We start from the raw sequence: 20,555 nt of genomic DNA, 5'->3' as shown, positions 1-20,555 counted from the left end.
ATTGACTAAATCTAATTGCTTACAAAATTTTTTTTATTAATTGCCAGAGTACAAAAGGAGGGATAATCACGACTAATTGTGACATTACATTGACAATTTAATTCACACCAAACAATGACGGGTTATCAATATATTCAATAATATTTTGACTTACTTTCTGACAAAAAGAATAGAAATAAATCAGGAATACATATAATTAATAAGTGTAATAGTGTTTTTACGCTTTATGTTTTTTTATCTCGTGTATACTCGTGAGTTTAAATATTTTATTCATTTGTATTTATAATTGTTGGCTCATAACCGAGTCGCGAGGCTAATAAATATGCTCATTATGTGTGCCGTTATTGAAAGAATGAAATAAAATGCCGGAGATTCCGTGATCAATTTATGATGCACACCGATGATCACGGGTGATGAAAAAAAAAGTGAGAGAAATTTGAATAATAAATGAGTACTCTACGCACGTTTCATGAATTAATATAACAGGAGAGACGATAGAGCACGCTCGCAAGACTCGGATAATCTCATCTACAGTTAATCAATGTAAAAAAGTGCGCCTTCATTATTTCGCTCTGAAGGATTTAAAGACTTTTCTAATTTCATCGACGAAACAATAATCAAAAAATCGAGGAGTAATTTTCGTGATCGAGTCGCCTCGTTCTACCCATCATCAAGCAATAATCGAAATTCTCGTAATCACAATTATTATTTTTTAAATAGTTAAAGTAAGAGATAAACGTGAGACACAAAAGGCACAGAATTAAGAAAGCACTTGACTTAAACGTTAGGGTGCACTTGCATTTATTTAATCATTTATCACGCAATTAATTGATGAATTGATTAATCATCGTGGAATTTCATTCTATCAGAAATTAATCTGGATGCTTCCATGGGAATTTATTTTGCTGAATTTTTCATGATGGGTAATTAATAATTTAAGACACCAGACTGGTGGAATTTTGCGGATTCAGTCTGGAATTGTTGATTTTGTTTTGTCGGCCTGAATTTACCAGAGGCCGGAGGAAAAACCACCGGGTGGCACACGACCGCGTGGTTTGCTGTTGACACTTGCTGGTGATGAATCAGTTGTGGATCTCTGATCTCCATTGATGCTCGATGCACTGCTGCCACCGTTCTGGGATGGGGCATTCTCAATGTAGCCAGTTCCAGTCACTGGATTTCCATCTGCGAATGTCAATTATTTATTGATAAAGAGCTGTCCAGGGAGTGATAAATTTTCCAGGGCTGGGGAGCTGGACAAGATTTTTTTGTAATTGCATTCCTTTAAGATAGATTTCACAACATTTTTTTTACAGTTTTCTCTCTTTAATGTTCACACACGTGAGGAGTTGCTTTTCAACATTACATTTACTACTCAGGTGATTATAGTTATCAAAAACAGGTGCTACAATACTGACGAATGACCTCTGGAGTCCGTTGTACCCACCTTCAAAATAAATATTTATTAGAGTAATGGTAAAGACGAAAAATCATATGTGTGACCCAGTTTTTTGACAATTTCTTTAATTACCGTACCCTTTTGAATATTGACAGGGTTTCATCTCGACTGTCAATATGAAATGGCAATTTTCAGTTTCTTTTCATTCACTTTAACGTCGTAGGGATGTGTTTTCTTGGAAAAATAATTTTTCAAGTGTGAGGTAAAAGAAATGATGGGTTAATTCGCGTCAGAACGAAGTATTTTGATTATGTACTCCGCACTTTTACGCCGGCCTTGTCTATATTTCCTATTTCCTTATTCATGAAAGGGGTAGTGACATTGGTAGGTGGTAAATATCGAGCTTGCACAGCTAAAGAAAACTAGAAAATTTTTCCTCTCACAGAGAGGTTGAAAACGCAGGGAAAATAACCCTTTTTCCTGTATCTTCATAAAATTAATGTTAATAAAACTAATCAAAAAAATCCCAGTGCTCAAAAGTTGACCTCCGGAGAAAAATTAATAAAATAATTTTAAAAGCTGTATGTTTTTTAAACGTACGAGCTTTTTTCCATAAATAAGATATGAGCAATATTTGTCATAATTTTTTCATAACAACATGCCTTGAAATTTTGAAGGAATTCTACGTTCAAAAATTGTGTCACGAACCAAAAACTCCATTTCATTTTTTCATTTCAACTCCATTTGATGTAGTCGCTTATTTTCACAAACGGTATCGTAATTTCTACTGAATTTTTCTCTGTAAATTCCAATCAATTCAAGATATTCATTCCATTCACATTTCTATATTTATGATATTAAACCACATGAAAACGAAATTTACTCTGTCATTTGTTCATCAACCTTTTAAAATTTGTGAACGTTACCTCGACACTTTCGTGCGCTGCGCCTGATCGGCGTTATGTCAATTCCGTCTCCAGTAACCGGATTTCGAGGCATGCAGGAAGATCCTCCTGCGCGAGGCGTGCACCAGGAAATTTTTCAACACCACACACCACGTGTTTTGTTTTTGTGATTCAGAGCGACAGCGATAATAAACCCCGCACCAAAGCACATTTTTCATTTTTTTTTTCCATCATTTTTTAAATCCATGCACCGAGACAACAATTGCATCCAGAAACCGAGTGAAAATTGTGTTAGTGTTTTATTTTTGGGCGTCTTAAGAATGAATCGATTTTCCGAACACGAATGAGAGTTTAAACAATCAAAAGCAGATCAAACGAATCATCAGAAGTAATTATGTTTTGCATTTGTCAAAGTACTTGTTCATTCGTTTAAAAAATTGAATTAAATATTAATTACATTATAGTTGATGGTGTTTAAACTATTTTATGATTAGAATTTTTTCTTTCAATTTTAGATTCAATCTTTAGACGCATTAGAAGGGATAAATAACTAAAGAAATAAATAAATAAATCATGAAACGTTAAAATGCACTGAACGACTGACTCGTGTGAATATCAAATGACTTTTTCAGGTGTTACTGTGCGGGTTTAACGTGAAAGCCGACGAGAGTTGACTCGAAGATAAAGAAATATGAGAATAAAGAGAAAATTGCTGACGTTTACGGTAGAAAGTGAGAGATTATGAATGAGTAATAAAGCCAAACTTCAGTGACAACAAAAGCAAAGTAAAATCACTCAAAATTGTGTTAAAAACCGTGCAATCATAACTAATTAGGATAATGTTAATGACTAACTCAAAATATGTGGATTCGATTGAATTCAGGCCCTAAATTTCGTGAAATGAATAAAATCAAAGCGATAATCGACTACTTTTCTCCGCGATATCATCGATTCTGTACCATTTTCGATGGTGATGAAGACTCGAAAATTCATATAATGAACAAATGAAAATGTCTAGGGAATTGTGTTTTGATATTGTGTCGTGTCAATCTATATTTCGATTGTCTCGCTGCACACTTACGAAATCGCTTGATTCTCCTAAATGCTGCTTGCAAATATCAAGAGACATATTCGGGAGTTAAATGGCGTTAATAGAGTTGACTCATACTTTCAGGGGTTTTAATCAGTTAGTTAATGATGAAATTGAGTTGTTGCAGGAAATTTTTAGTCAGTGTGATTATAAAGTGGCGAAAAATCGTTGAACACGTAAGTTTTTAATTTGGAACCTTTTTTTCAATTTTCATTTCGGATATTAAAATCTTTTTGTTACATTTCTCTAGTGAATAGAGTTTCAATATTTGTAGTTGAACAAAAAAGTTTTCATTTCAGTTTTATTTTATCCCAAAATTTCCCAAATATTTTTATAATTTTTTTTTGTTCCGAATTTGAAAAAAATGGAAATCAGTACAAATAATTGTGTTCAATCGTCGGAAATTTACGTTAAAAGAAAGATCATGAGATAATCGACAAATGGCAGTTGTTAACATCATCAGAATCTGTTGTAAATCATTTAAAAATAATCGTTTTTCTGATGCAAATATAAAAATTTTAGTAAAATTCAATATATGACCAAAATGAGATGCTAAACACGACAATAGTTTTAAAGACTATTTTCCGTGACCTAATTAATCACGAAGTGAATTATTTATTTAATTATTTCATCCCAAAATAATCGAACATGTATAATCAACACAGATTTCACATCGTACCCCAACCATTTTATCATTTCCCAACCGAGATATTTTATTGCTTCTAAATCAGGATAAATAAGAGTCAACTAAAATTAATAAATTGTATTTTAAAAGTAAAAAATTGTCTCAAGGCTACGGTTTCTTGCAGAATAAAAAAAATGTTCTAATAATGTTGAAATAAAAGTTGTAGTGGCCTGTCTCACATATTTCAAGGTAGTAACTTAAGGTGTCAGTTTAGCTCCAATGGCACGAGATAACAAGATCAGTAATTTTCTAGTGAAAAAAAACTTTAATTCGATTTTTACTCTCTCGTTATCCCGTGTAATCGGTAATGTTAAAAAATTAATACAGAGTTATTAGTGCGTTAATTTACCTGTGATATCGTTAGTATTAGCATTTCCATTGATGGCATTGCCATTACACTTAAGACCTCCATTAATTCCGTTGACTTTGATACCGTGTGAATCATTATCTTCAGATCCACTTAGTGATATATTGCTTCGCATGTGATTTTTCGTGTTGGGGGTGGATGGATCGGGGGGGCCAAACAGACGTTTGTAAGAATCATTACCGGGCTTTGATCTGGGTGAATCGGGACTGTTGCTTCCTGTACTTGGTGCACCATCGCCGAAGAGGGCTGTACCGAGCTGAGATTGATTGTGATTCTTCACACGACGGGGACTGATGTCTTCGGCTGCTCCACCAAAAATATCACTGCTACCGCCACCAGGGGGTTTAAGTACCCTAAAAAAAATTAAAGTCAAACATGACAATCATCCAGACGGTTTAAAACAATTTTTACTAAAAGAGGAAGGCTGAGGGAATAATTATTTTGATCAAATATTGATTTGATAGAAAATCATATTTTTTCAATCGAGTCTTTCCTGGACGATTCTAATTAGATTAAAACTATAATTAGTAGGTTCTTCTAGGAGATGAGTACCCGTAATGATGATTTATTATGAGTGATGAGTTTTCATTCTCAAATTTATTATTTTCTAGAGGAAAAAATGTTCATTAACGCTTCAGTTTTGATATTTTTTAAAGGAGTCCACTCCAGGTCGTGCTAAACACGGTCAACTTCCAACACAGTATAATTTAGGTAATTGAAATGGATATTAGGTGTAAATAGTTGTTTAGTGGTAAAATCGTGAGAGAGTGAAGTCGATTTTAACTTAGACAGTTTTTTCCTTTCCAGACTCTTTTTAAATCTTCAATTCATTCTTTCAAATTGGTCCTAATTCAAATTTCTCTATCACTGTTAGAATCAAACCAATTTTTAAAGAACTGATCACTAGTCAAAATTGAATCAACTCCGTTTAAGGCTTCACTATTGAATATTACATCACCGTTTTGAACTCACTAAGATTTGAGAATTAAATTGGGCTTTTGACTATTCTATTTATTCAATTATTTAATTATTTACTGCATTCATAGTTTTTTGGAGATAAAGACAGAAACTGGGAGGCCAAACGTCTAATGATTACCGGGGAAAGTTAAGGTAAAACAACTTTGTAAATAAATTTACAGAAGAGGAAAAGAAGAATGAATTTATGCCTTCAATTAAATTCAATCGTCCAAAATGCCGTAAATAAGAGATACGAAATTACAAAACGAATCAACAATGAAAAAAAAAACATCATCCATTCGGTTTAAACGAATTATGCAAATGCCTGATAGTAATTCCCCGACAGCGGTGAATCCGTGAAGAGGATTCACGGATTGTTGGTCACCCTGGTGTGTGCGAGCATCGAGCAGCAATTACGGTTTTATAAAGGACCGTTCACCGGGAGTCTAGTGTGCACGTGCTGGCGCACGGTTAGAGGCTCTCCCTGTATCGTTACCGGGTGCCTCGAACGTGGCATTCCGTCGAGTTACGTCTACACAAATTTTTTTTTTCACTTCTTTCTTCCCCATTTCTCGTTTTGTCTCGTCTCGGGTACAATAATTCTGGGGCACGCGTTGACTAACTGAAGGCACGTGAGCTTTGTTTTTTTTTTCCCCCTGGGGGCCCGCCACAGTCACTCTGCTCATTAAAATTGTTTCAACAGATTTCTTCATCAATTGAGAAAATCTTGACGATTTGAAAAATTTTCAAAAGTATTTTACTCAATAGCAGAATTCGCTGGCGAAGTGGTAAAACGAGGTAACTGTTGACTACTGGCCAGTTTTTTGCGAATATCTCGGAATCTAGAGGAGATAGGAATTTTTTCATTATGACCTTTTTTGTGGAGCGAATTGAGTACTACAATAAGTGTAATAACAAAAATTGGGCTATCTTTCTCGGATTCGGAGATATTACGCAAAAACTACAGCAGGAAATGAGTCAACTTATCTGGTTTTATCACTTTGTTACGCATTTTTTCACTGAACGTTCCACATTTTTTCTGGAACGTTCTGGAGTTTTTCCAGAAAATATTGTTTTGTGACTGACACATTACGCAGCAGGTACGTAATTTTTAAGGATTTTTTTTGTTGTTGTGGAATTTGGAGAATTATTTAGGGCAGAAATGAACTTGAATTTGATTTCAACCTGAAATTGACGCTGCAAACGAGGATAATCGATCGTAGGAAGTGAAAAGAGGAAAAAATTCATGATATGGACAGGATATGGGTGTGCCCGTGCAGCGATCGGAAACGAGCGGCATTACACGTAGCGATATGGCTCGTCGAGGCCTCCTCCTGAAAAAATCCAAGCCGCAAAACGCCTCTGCAAGGAAGGGTGAAGAGGTAGTGCAGCTAACGTTAAACGAACCTAACAACCTTCGTTTCTTAACCGGGTCCAGACGGTTTTGGGTTGGATTTAATGGCTATCAACCCACTCACTATAAATTTATTGTGTCCAATTTTGCAGACTAATTGGAAGGATTACTAATTTTATTAATTCAGAGGATAATTAGACCTTTGTTCAATTTTTCTACATTATTTCCAAAGGAAAATAATGGAAAATACTTCCAAGGCAAAATTCACTGAAGCTCTTTTTCCTACATTCGACAAAATTGTTGCCTGAATTTTTTAATTATTTAATCATCTTCGTTATCAAATAGACCACAAAGTTTTGTTCAAATTTAATTAAAAACACTAGAATTCAACTGAAATTTTGGTGCAAAAAATACAAAATACTCCCAAAATCTCCAGACGTCTTACTTAAACTTATGGGAGCAATTTTTTCCCAATAAATTATGCATTATAGAAAAAGATCATATGTAAAAGCTTCCACGGAAGCGACATTGCTATTTTATTTTTAAAAAACCTCCACTATAAACAATACAAAAGTAACTTCATTTAGCGAAGTGGTAAAACGAGATGAGTCACTATTGACTACCGTCCACTTTTCGATGAATATCTCGAAATCTACAGAAGATGGCAAAATGTTTATTATAACATTTTTTGTAGAGGAATTCCAGTGCTTCAACAAATGTAATAACAAAAATTTTTTTATCTCCCTTAATTTCGGAGATATTTAAAAAAAAAGGTGGAGATAAATCAACTTATCTCGTACCTCTTCGCCACTGAATTCTCCTTCTTCTATGAACCAAGAATCGTATTTTTTGAAAAATCAGGACTGCTTGTTGTTTCAATGAATATGATATGACAATCTAAGATGTATAAGACAACATGATACCAAATGACAGAGACAAATCCAGTGAATGATTGCATAAAGCCTCTGGGTCGTGCCGTCACGGACACTAGAACCAAAAGAAATGAAGTATGGATGTCAAACTTGAATATCATCCACTGATGGCACACGAACGAATCCAATAAATAAACCAGAGTCGACTACTATTCATTCGAGACATAAGAGTGAGGAGAGTGGAAGTTGTGGTACCAGTTTGAGGGATGTCTCCGCAATTCTCCGATAAATCTCAGCGGGAGGAGTTTTCATTGGCTCGATATCGTCATGGTGATGTGCCCCAGTGCAGACATCCGTTACCAAACTGTCGAAAATTCTTTTATTTGAGATATCCCGGTCACGCGATCGTCGAATATCATTCGACCTAAATTCCCTTCACCTTCTCACAGTGAGAGAAAAAATAAATTATTTAAATTTTCTAAAATTATTAAATTTTTCACTCACTCGTTACTCAGAGCTATTTTCCAGTCAATAAAACGGCTGTACATAAGAATCGTCGACTTCCGTGGAAAACATTCTCCGTGAAAAAAAAAAAAAGAGGAAAAAATAATTCAAGCAGTTTTACGCAATCCGCTGATGATTATTTCCAACAATGAGTGGAAAAAGATTATGAATACACACGTTTAATTCACAATTATCCTTCTCACGTTCGTGCGAGTATTCTCAGTTCATCGACACATGAAGAAATTAACATTCAAATTAATGTAATTACTTATGTTAAACAGGAACGTGTGAATAACCCTCCACATCGCTAAAAATACATCAATGCAACCTAAAAAATATTAATAAATTAGGAGCAATCGAAAGATTGAATTACGCAAAGATAATTGAGGATAATTAAGGGTTACCAAGAATGCCTGAGTATCTTTTTCAGTTTGTTGCAAACAAAACTATTTTTTCCATCATCAGATTAGTCAATTAAATAAATTGTTACAATTTTCCTAAACGTTATGACGACCAGAAACTTTTTGACGATTTAATACTCAAATTCAAGTGAAAATCTGCAGAATTAACATACCAAAATTATTATAAAAATACCAGAAACAGAATCAAATGAATTTCAAATGAAAGTTTCGATATTCGACGATAAAAGAATAAGAGCTCATCAGTGAATAGAAATAAGTGGGAAAAGAACTTGGATATTTTTAATAAAAAATCTATAATCGAAATAGAGCGATGAATATAAAAAAATCAATTTAATTCAAATGGAAATAAATAGACTGTAAGTCGCTGGGTATTCAATTTTCCCCCGAGGGATGAAAGATTTACGAGAAATTAACCGATCCCATCCAATTACGTTACGATCAGCTGTCTCAGGAAGATTCACCAGAATTTATGTCCGATGATACAAACATTCGTTGGATTCCTCTTTCCGGAGATCAATTAAGATAGACAAATAGAAAAATATGCAATTTTCTTCACAGACAATTTTTTCATTCATCTAAATTGAAATAAAATTAATTGACGTGGAAGGAAACGAAAAGTATTAACGTCTCATCGAGATCTACTGGTTTACGATGGTGTCTCGAGTTCAGTCAGGACTTTAACGAGGCTAAAGGAGCTATTAGATCCTCAGGAGAGAGATCTACCACCGCATACCGTTATAAACAATTTATTGCTATTTTCACGAGTTTAATTTACCGAGTTTCATTGAATACTCGATTTTTAGATTGAGAAGAATTTTCTCTTACGGCTTAAGTACAATTACACGTCCGTTGGTGATGGGTAATGAGACCATGTGAGTAACGTTTCACATTCTAATTTTTTTGTGGTTCATTCTAATTGATTTTACTAAATTAATTTGTACTTGTTGATTTTTTTAGAGCTGAATTTTTTTAAGCAGAAGAGGTGGGAACACAAACAGGTTTTAATCGTCGACATCTGGGGATCGGTAGAGTGAAATTCATACTTTTTTTATTTTACAGATTTTTTTGAGGCAGATTAAAATGAGGTTTAGCTTATCAAATTTACTCCAATCGAGTGGAAGATTAATAAAAAATATTATCAGATTTTTTTATGTGTAGAAATGTAAAGGATGAAAAAATTGGAGTGAAGTATTTTAAAGTCATGAATATTTTAGCAGAAAATGATTTATTTATTCAGAGTAAATTGAAAATTTTATGGGGAATGGGAGGGTCACAGCGGATGTCGCCATCGTGAGTGCTATGTCGCGAGACCATTCAAATTTAGACTAAATTTTTCATGTGGAATTCACGCCTTCGGAGAAGCTCTATTATGTGAGGAACGTTTCAGCTTGATATTTATAAGTTAATACATAAAAATTTGATAAAAGTAAGACGTTATTGATTGTCACTAGGAAAATATTCTTTAAACGATAAATAAAATTAGGTATTTATATCTCAAAAAATCTTGAAAATTCACGATTACCAGTCGGAGGGTAATTTTCAAGAGTAAAGCAGTCACGATCGTTTGAAAAAATATATATTTATTGACTCATGCATAATTAATTTGGAATATCATAAAGTAGGAGACCATTCAAATTGAAACAAAAAATTTCATGTGGAATTCACCGCCTTCGGAGAAGCTGCATTAAACAAGTACCAGTTCAGATCGATATTCACAAGTTAATGCATAAAAATCTGATATAAATAAGACGTTATTAATTGCTACTAGAAAAATATTCTTCAAACGATACATAAAATAATCCAATTATACCTAAAAAAATACCCAAAATACACATTTACCAACCGCAGGATAATTTACAGCCGTAAAGACTTTCAAACCCGCGATTGTTTAAAAAAAATATTTGTTCACTAATTCACAATAAATTCCGAATATCGTTAAATATGAGTGAGTCATACTGAGTGATCGTGCCCTCTCGAATTTTCCACAGCCACATTATTCCGATTTGGAGTGATTTTTTCCCCTATGGGATTTAGAAGTCACTGTCTAGCACCCACAGACAAAAGCCCCGGAGGATTCACCGGCTTCGGGGAAGCCCCATTACCCCACGGGTGGCTGCATTTCTCCCTGTGAACAATGGTAGGGTGAACATAGCCCTCTGATCCCATTCAACACTCGCAACTCCGCGAAATCGATGATATGGAAGTCCCTCCGCAGACGACGGAGGCTAACGAGGATGAAAGGGTTGAAAAATGAATTGAAAAAAAAGTGTTAAGAGTGCGTAGTGAAGAGGTTCGCGTGTCGCATTACGTAATCGGTGTTATGCGATATTCGGAACGAGCGGAAATACGAGGCGTCCTGTTTCCACGCACGTGCATTACTCTGACCCCTTGCTGTGCACTTTTATTTGGCTCTTCTGGGGCTGCTGCTACTCAATTCCTTTGATGATTGATATGAAGCCTAATAACTATGGCACGTGGCACTTTTTTTTTCATTCGATACTCAATTTAAATCGATCTTGCATTAGTTTCTAATATTTACTAAAGGTCTTCGATGGGATGAATTTAATCTGCTAATCGTTACAATTAAAAAGGAATGAGTGAACAGTTTTAATTAGATTCCAACAATTTTCTTGTCTGCTATGATAGTAATGTCACTATTATTATCATTTTTTAAATTGTTTTTCATTTAATTTTATTATCCGTATTGGATTGTGGATAGGGATTGTCTCAATAATATAAAAACGACTTAACTATAAACTTTAATTATTTATTATCGCACGCAGATGGTATATCAATTGATTCTTGGTGACCAAAGATTTGACACTCTAGACCCATTTGACAAAAGGCCCTTGTTCATTCATTCCTTTCTCTTTCTTCTCTGGTTTTATTTATTAAAACCATTCTAAACATTTCGGTACTCTTGAGAGAAAAAATCGAAAAACTAAATTGGATTAATTACGGAGACTCCATTTGGTGGAAAAAATGATGAACAGAAAAGGTAATGAACATCGAATGATCAATTTGCAATGGTAAAAACAAAAATGGCAGTAGCCGGAATTGAAAAATTGATGCGCAATTGATTGACTCACGATTGATAATGACCCCTAAGTGATTCGATCGACATTAAGTAGGCGTACTGGAAAATTGTAGCGATTCAACGACGGATACGGCAGTCAGTTTGAATAAATCAGCTCGTAAACGGGTGATTTGTCTTCGTGGGAAATTCCTCATTGTGACGCGCCCATTTTTTTTTCTATGTCTCCTCATTGACTCAATTTCTCCGGGACAAATGCTTCCTACCCCATTCAAGGATCGATGATTGATCAATTTATCGATGGATCGTTCAGTGTGTTACCCTAATTAACTTTCATTTTTTTAAACAATATTTCCATCAACTTGAATTGTTCAATGATCAATGAATTTATTAGATGACAACATTATTTTTTAATCATTTTTTGTTCAGTTTTCTCTGCGAAAATAATTACACATTTAATTAACTTTTGCTGCCAAAATTAGGGTTAAAAGTTTTTGTTTGTTTTGTTTTATTTATCTGTCCTCTGTAACAGTCTAATTTTACGACTCAGATTTTACCTGTGCAAACAATTGTAATAGTATGTAACGAGACATGTACTAAAAGGGCTAGAGGGAAGGGAAACGAAATGTAAATACTCAAGAGGTTAAAAATACTAATTACTAATCACTCACTATTGAATCCCAATCTAATTATTATCATTTAAAATTACACGAAAATAAATTGTAGGTAAAAATGAGACTTCCAAAGGGCGAAACGAGGGACGAGGGTTAGTTTTATCCCAAAAATTACCTTCCCAAGTCTAATTTTTCCCTAAAGGTCTAATTTTTATCAAAAATTACTATTCGTATATTTAGACTTTTCTCTAAATCAGATTTAAAAAATTGTTCCCTAACTTTAAACCGAAAATCAATAATTTTTTTTGCAGAAGCAAAATAACGAGTGTTGGAGCATCAGAAACTAGACAACAAAAGTCGAGAAATTGTGTCACGTTAATGGCTCTTGACGTGTGTGGGACAAAGAATGCACTGTTAAGCAAAAAGTACAGAGACGCCTTCATACAGAGATAATTGTGCAACAAAGATTCAAAAGAAAGGAATAACCAGACCTCGTTACATCGATCCCCTCCCCCCCCCCTCTCCATCATCCTGAGATAATGATCGATGATCGATGCACGATCGATACCGATTGAGAATAAAATCAAGTAGGAAAGAAATTTTTATCGATCACAACACAACAGCCACCAGCCAAATCCGTTATGTAGATTACATTGACCTATCTCGTTATCTCGTTCGTAATTAATTCTCTAGATATTTTATTATTATTTTATTTTCGTCTGGTAGTTGTAATGGATCGAGGAGGAATGAAATGGGGGAAAATTGATAAGAAATTGAAGTTACCGGAGATAATGGGGCCGTTACTGGTCAGAAATAACTCATACCCCAGTGTCTTATGCTTTCGTTAGTGAGTCACGCTTTCTAAGCTCGTATACAACTTGTGGTACTTGATCTCTCATCAAGGATATTCTTCCTGGTTATCCTTATTTGTGGAGATTAGTACGTCTCAGGTAAAATACGGTAACAATGGATTTCCCTTTCATCTGGGAATGGACGAGTGAAGAGAAGGACAACGACGAGGTGCTATTAAAGTTGAAAATTTTTGGCTGAATCCGATTTCCGGTAGTTTTTTTTTTTTTAATTATTATTTAAAGTGTGGAAATCTGTTTCCGGTAGTTATTGATTTTCGTCGGTATATTTTTGGTTAATGTGCACTAATCAGAAGGGGAAAGTCGATGCCGAAGGTATATGGGTTATAAGAAACAATAATTCTACAAATAATTTAAACTATTTTCTTTCTTTATTATGGAAGTCAAATAATTGTGCTCGGAAGACACGTCCGCTCTATACCGATTCCTTAGAGGTACTAACTAGATCGACAAAGGGAAACACCCTGAACCTTCTAGTCACATGCTCTCAAAGAGTCCTATTCATTCCACTTTGTTTACAAACTTAAAATCAAACCTAAACAATATACTTCACGTTTCTCAGAATTCGAACCCATAAAAATGTTTTTCAATTTAAATATAAACACGCAGAAGAGAATAAGATTGACTTTGTTCTTTATTTATTGCAATTGTTCATTAGGGGAGAGCTGTGGGAAATTTAATGGAGGGAATTTGTTGCTTCGGAGCTGCGGAAAAGACACGAGATTTTGAATTTAAATATTTAAATTTATATGGAGAAACGTTGTTATGCATTTTTTATACCACGAAAATTCAGTAAAAATTTTAATTACGTGATTTTTATCAACAAGATCTGTGCCTCTATCACTCACGTTTCTCTCCATTTTAGAAATAAATATTCATTGTTATTTTCCGTGAGTGAATAATCACAGTATATTAATTGGTTTTGTCAATAACGATCTTATCCGGTGAAGTTTGAACTTGACCCATTTTTTGGACTTCCTCACGCATTTTCCGGTGATTTTTTCGTCACTTCTACAAGCGCATATTGTAATCTTACTGCATCTATCCCTGTGAAACAATATCAAACCAGGAACTTCGGGAAAAATTTTATCCACTCGGCATTAACTTGAGAAACACGTCAAAAACTACTTGAGATTGAGTCCCTGTCAAGGAATTCGGAATTGATGAATTAAATTTATTCACGCGAAGAAATACGTCTTGAGATCAAAATCGGTTGATACTATCGCCGTTAGTATTTCGAAAAAGAAAATTGAATCATTAAAATACTTCTCGAGTTGGTGAACTAAAAAAAAAAAAATCACTTCTACCGGTATTTTCCGACAAATCCGTATCACCGGATCAAATAATGGGATTCAACGTAGTCAAGCTTAATTCATTATAAAGTATAAAAAAGAATTTCAAAATGAAAAAATATATTTAAATTTCACCCATTACAATAAACAGAAACGTTGAAAAAATATTCATTCAATTTTTTTTTCATCAGTTGATCTAATTACGCAATTAAGGTTGCTGGCGTGTAAACTATTTCCTCGGCAGTTTTTAACGAAATTTTCATGATGAATAATTTAAAAAAGTAGCCAGAAAATTATTTAAAATTGCCCGTTTTAAAATTCAGATAAAATTGCTTGAAATTTGGGTAAATTTTCACGTAAATTTTTAACAAATCAAACGGTCGCATTTTTTTACCACAAAAATTTTTTGGGGCAGAAACCACATCACTGAATGCAGCACAAAAATTGAATCGATTGATCGTTTCGTTTTCAAAAAATAATTACAAGAAATTCATAAATTTAAAAAATTAAAAATAATTTCCATGTAAAATAAATAGTAATGTTTCAACTGTCAATGCACAATGCAACCGATCAAGTCAGATTATACTGTCAAAAGATCGCTTCGTCTGGGGTATTTGACAGTGCACCCACTTTTAACAGGGACTGTAGTGCAACAACAACCTTAAGCGAGAAACAGCAGATTATTTTTCGAGGCTGAAATGATTACCTCCGTGATAATTTCTTCGAACATCACTCACCACCAGGTTAATTTGATAATCATGAGTTGATGAAAATTTAATGACCTTTTTTTTTTAATTTTCTACAATCGTAAAATGAGCGAAATGCTTTTATTCAGAGCGATGATGATGGTGAGGAATAGAGACAGGTGTGTTGAGGAATGAATGAGTGAGCTTGACCGCGGGAATAACCTTGGACTCACTCGCTCGGTCATTGATTGCACCGCAAAGCACTGTGGCAGAACGTTTAATCAGTAATTTTTTTTTTTTAATTCTCCATCATCCTCGAGATTTTATCGTTACGGATCTATGATTTCTCGCGTTCCCCATAATCTTTTACCTTCCGACAAACAAGCTGTAAAAACTTGGGGAGAGAATTTTTCCAGAAAGAAAAAAAAAACGACAGTCGGATGTGAATGGTTTTTAACATTTTATCAACCACATGGATGCAGTAAAAATGAAATTCCTATTTCTATTATCAAATAAAATTCTCTGTATACGGAGAAATGATGAGAGTCTGATCATTCCAGAGGGAGAAAATATAAAACCTGTGGCTTTTGGTCGACTATTTTATTAAAAAAAAAAAAACAAAATGAAGGAATTGAATTTTATTATTCTAAATGTTGTTAATTTGTCTCTGGTTTCGAGGACACATTCTTGAGAATTTTAGAATTAAATAGTGGAATATTAAAGATAAAATATAAAATGTAGAATATTTATATTAAATTCTGTGAAGAATATGTGATTTGACATAAATTTTACATTTAAATTCTTGTTTTTTGTAAAATGGAAGACTATTTTTGTTTATACGACTCTCGCGGGCATGAATTTGAAACCAGAAATTGATCTGTTTACAAATGTATTGAAAAATGGGGAAATGAGGAAATAATTTGAAATTGAGAATTTCTCAAAATAATCCGCCTTTTCTATGAATAATTTATAACAAGTCAATTTGTCACCGTAAAAATAAATTGGCCAGCATCGGAATACACTCATTGATAGGCAGAATTTCACCACAAATCGATTTCACGACTGAAGAATAAACACTTCCGGGAGGTTAACTAATTTTGATAACTTATTCGTAAAGATAGAATATTTTTACGAACTGCAATTCCGTGTGAAATCTAGTTTGACTAACGTTGAATAGTCACAATGTTTGTCGAATTTTTCTGGCACAGTTTAATTGATAAACTCGAAATTGATAATTGATAAATTAATAATTGACAATTAGAGAATTATCTACCGATAAAGTCTGTGAAATCATGTGATTTCATCAAGCGAATTGATGTGATAAGAAATTTTGTATTAAAACAAAAAAAATTATTATTCGAGAACCGATAACCGGATTTAATATTTGCAAAAATAGATTCAACATAAAAAATAAATATGAATAAAATAATGAGAACTCAATAGTTGCCTTTCATTGCCCTTTCATTAAATTCTCTCTGACATTCCAAAGAAATTTATAATTTTCCAATTAATTACGGAAATTGATCCTCACATCCAGTTAATCATATTTATTTAATTTACTAAATTTATATTAAATCTTTTATTTAATTTATTTCATCATTTCTATCATCATCTGAATTTGAAAGTGACAATTCCACCGAATACTCCGCAATTCCATTAATTTGACAACACGGAAATAAATTTTAGGTAAAAAATTAGACCTTCAGGGGGCGAAACAAGGGCCGAAGGTTCGTTTTACCAGGAAAATTAGCCTCTCAAGTCTCATTTTTTCCACAAAACTTCCCCTAAAAAGTGGTTGATTGTCATTCCGTCTCACGTTTCCCCCTCTAGACATCAAATTTTTCCCCAAAATTTCTTTTCGTACGCAACAAAATCCATAAAAATTTCCCATTCACAAGTGATTATTGAAAATTTCAAGATTTTTTCTACGATTTCCGGTTTAGTTCGCAAAAAGAGGTGAATCGAGAGAGTTAACAGTTACGAGAGACCACCGAATTGTGCGCAGGTAATGAGACCAATTAGCGGCGCCCCGTATACTCTCGGATTGATGCACGATCACAACGAATACGCTCCGTCAAGCGTGAACCGGGTGATGATATCTGGGGAATCGCGGAAGAAACAATTACACTCGTTTCATTCAATATTTCCTACTGTATATTATTCAGAAATCAATACTCCGGGTGTCGCGTCATCGAGTGGGAGAAATGTCATGTATTGTCTTCTATTTTGGTTAACGCTGAAGTACTTTTAGCTTTTTTTTTTGTCAAATTCCTTTCGAGGATACGAAATTGAAATATCGACGCAGAAAGAAATTTTAGATAAAAAATTAGACCTCCGGGGGGTGAAACGAGGGTCGAAGGGTAGTTTTATCGCACGCATTAGCCTCCGAAGTTGAATTTTTCTAGCAAAACCTGACATAAAAGGGGTTGATCACCATTTTATCCCACGTTTCGCTGTTAAGGGTCTAATTATTATCCAAAATGTCATTTGGTGCAGTCGAGCTGTTGGGAAGCAGAAGAAGCTGTTTCCAGTTCTCGTTCAATCCGACGAAATTTAAAAAAATTGAGAGATGATAAATGATTTTATGTAGACATTTAGGGGGGAATTGATAGAGGAATTTTCGCTGTTCGTCAATTTTTTAAGAATATTTTGGAAATTGTCAAAAAAAAAAAATTTCGTTATAACCATTTGGTCAGGATTAATATAATGGTTTTAAAAATGTTATTAGAATAAATTACTGTCTCCCAGATTCCGAGAGAATCATAAAAAAAATTTAAAAATTGAAAGTGGACTTGTCCCGGTGTTTCACTGAATTAATTTTTATGTCAAAATGATTTTTTTCTTATTTTTATTGCATTGAAATTTCAGGAAATCTTTTCATTGAACAATCAAATGCTCCATTCGTTTTTTGTTGGATTTCTATAAAAGTTAACACAATATTTGAATCGTCACTTGTATTATCTCGTGAAAATTTTCAAAAATGAGGAGTATCAACAGAAAATTTGAAAATTCAAGACATTTTGTTTGTAAATATTCGTGATCTACCCAGCCAAGCTGTGAAAATTTTCAAATCCGACTGAAAAATCGCGAATTTCTTCGAATTCAATCGAAAATCTTAATTTCGGTTCTCCTTCTTCCCGAAGTCAAAATTCAAACTTCTTCTGATTAGAATTACCCCCTCATTCCCTTTGAAAACTCTCAGAGTTCCGGAAAATATCGAATTTTAGCCACAACATAACTAAGTAATAATATCATATAAAATTTATTATCAAAAATCCCGAAAATTCCCGAAAAAATCGTTTTCAGGACCAATTCATCAACAATCACACCCGGAAGAGAGACTAAATATCCATATTCATCGGATTAACCGCACACTGATACGAATTATCATAAACATTAATCCGATAAATAATTATTCCAACAATTCGTTCCATATTCCAACAAATGAAAATTCCCCGTCTCTTCAAATTCCCAAAATAATTTACCTCTTCTTTCCGTAGCCGACATTGTCGAGCTCAATATGCCTGTACGCAGCGTAAGTTGCCATGTTGGTCCGACCACAGCTTGATTTTATCCCTCCAACTTCCAATAAACCCTCCCTCAGCACTTCTTTTCCTCCCGGGTCTCTACACACACCCTCTCACAGAACAAAAATTGAAAAATTGCAATAACCGAGACGATAAAATATTCCAGTGCCGTTAAAACGGAAAAAAAAATTTCTCAAAAATTATCTCAAGATAACACTTCACTCGGGAGATTATTTCGAAAAAATGAATACCCGAATGGGGGAAAAATCCGTGACGATCGTAGCGCGTCCGTACAAGAGACTGGCGGTCGGATAGGAAAACCGGGCCGTATATAACGCCAGTCGACGTTGCTCGTCGGTGGCTCTCATTTTTTCCCCACCCGCCCCCTACCCATTGAGCACACTCCCCACCGTGGCATCGTCCCGAAGGGGGGAAAAACCACCTTCGCCGCCCCCTCAGCACCCGTCACGCTCTGGGCGCCCTCTCCGAGCCACCCCCACAGGACTCCTCTCGTGCATTCACCTCAATCAATACCCAGGACTGCTGCCTTCAATTCTTATCACTCCTATTGAATTTTGAATATCGATCCATTGATTTTTCATTCGTTGGTGAGTAATTATTTATTTATTCTGCGAGGAGTGATTTTATTAATCAGAATATTCTGATTAATCACATGAAAAAGCCGACATCTGGATATTTTCTTTTTCGAATAGATTAGTTATTAATTATTTATTTATTTGTTTTTTTTGTATTAAATATATAGATCATGAAATCGGGGGTGGGGAAGGCCGAGCAGTTTTTGGATGGGAAAAGATTTGTTCGGAGCGGAAACCGGCGGTAGTTTGCAGTTTTTGGTGTTTCAAAGGAAAAATAAAATTTTTTGTTAACCGAAGTGAATATTTAAATGTTTTTATGAAAATTATTCAAAGTATTTACAAAGAATTTACAATTTCGATCGAATGATTTTGATATTTTATTTTTAATAAATAAATTATTTTGAATGGTGAATTAATAATTAAATTATGATGCTGATGTTTGAAGGCGGTTTTTGCGGCGAAAAAAAAATATTTCCCGGCTAAAAATGGGCGATATTATATTATTATATGTTATAAGTTTGAAGGGAATAATTAAACTAGAAAAGAACAAATGATTATTTTTCGAAAACGTTTTCTTTTGATTCAATCGTATCTGAACAATTGTAAAATTCAAAGTAAATTAATCGAATTCTTAGCGTAGGTTTTGTCAAAAAAATAAAATTGTTAACAAAAAAAAGAGTGATTAGTAATTTTTCATGGATATGAAATAAGCGAGGAAATATGAATTTTTAGGGAAACGGTAAATTTTGTTAATTTTCGAGGAAAAAATTAATGAATTCAATGTTATGTTAGTTTTTCCTTCGTGAACCGGCGTCAATTCTTATCGGCTGGTTCACCTATTCATCTATGGATTTTTCTCCCTTCGAGTAATTTCTGGTTCACAATTAAGGGCACGGGACATGCGAGGCTCTGCTACAATCAGTTCTTTGTGCTTTTAGATTTGAAAAAGTCATATTCCGGGAGAAATTCAGGGACAGGGAAAAAAGGTGATTAAAGGGTTGGTGGTTTATCAGTGCTCATGAACTTGAGCCAATCGATGAACGGAGGATGCTACGGGGGTGGTGAGTACGCGTGGGAATGTGGGGTAACCGAGGATGCGCATGAGGTTTCGCACGTTGACGCAGGTCAGGGAACCGAAGAGCCCGGGGAGTGTATTTTGAAGGATAAATTTTTCCTCATTGATCCATTCTAGCGTTCCATGGTAAAAAAAAATCTCAAAAATAACGGGACTACGAAAATTTTTAAAAATTTCGTATCTAAAAATTGTTAATTTCAAAGAAAAATTCGTAGGAACGACAAATTATCTCGGAAAAATTATTGATAAATTAGAAAACTTCGAGGAAATGGCGCCTTAAATTCCTTAGATTGTAAAAAAAAAATGA

The 20,555-nt window shown here is 34.2% G+C and overlaps 1 protein-coding gene across 1 annotated transcript; it reads right to left on the bottom strand.

Moving 5' to 3' along the window:
• Positions 1 to 15: 15 nt before the first annotated feature.
• Positions 16 to 18,896, bottom strand: LOC135166469 (microtubule-associated protein Jupiter). The gene is made up of 5 exons (XM_064128726.1): positions 18,536 to 18,896; positions 4,429 to 4,799; positions 3,386 to 3,409; positions 2,326 to 2,412; positions 16 to 1,185 (listed from the first exon to the last, which is right to left on the bottom strand). Exons 1-5 carry the CDS (start codon positions 18,595 to 18,597, stop codon positions 1,007 to 1,009), a joined length of 723 nt encoding a protein of 240 aa, XP_063984796.1. The 5' UTR covers positions 18,598 to 18,896; the 3' UTR covers positions 16 to 1,006.
• Between the last annotated feature and the right edge of the window lie 1,659 nt (positions 18,897 to 20,555).

Source organism: Diachasmimorpha longicaudata, chromosome 10 (assembly GCF_034640455.1).
Source record: "Diachasmimorpha longicaudata isolate KC_UGA_2023 chromosome 10, iyDiaLong2, whole genome shotgun sequence".
NCBI lineage: Eukaryota > Metazoa > Arthropoda > Insecta > Hymenoptera > Braconidae > Diachasmimorpha > Diachasmimorpha longicaudata.
Note: the sequence above shows the minus strand (reverse complement) of the source record. Positions and strands in the feature narration are given on the sequence as shown.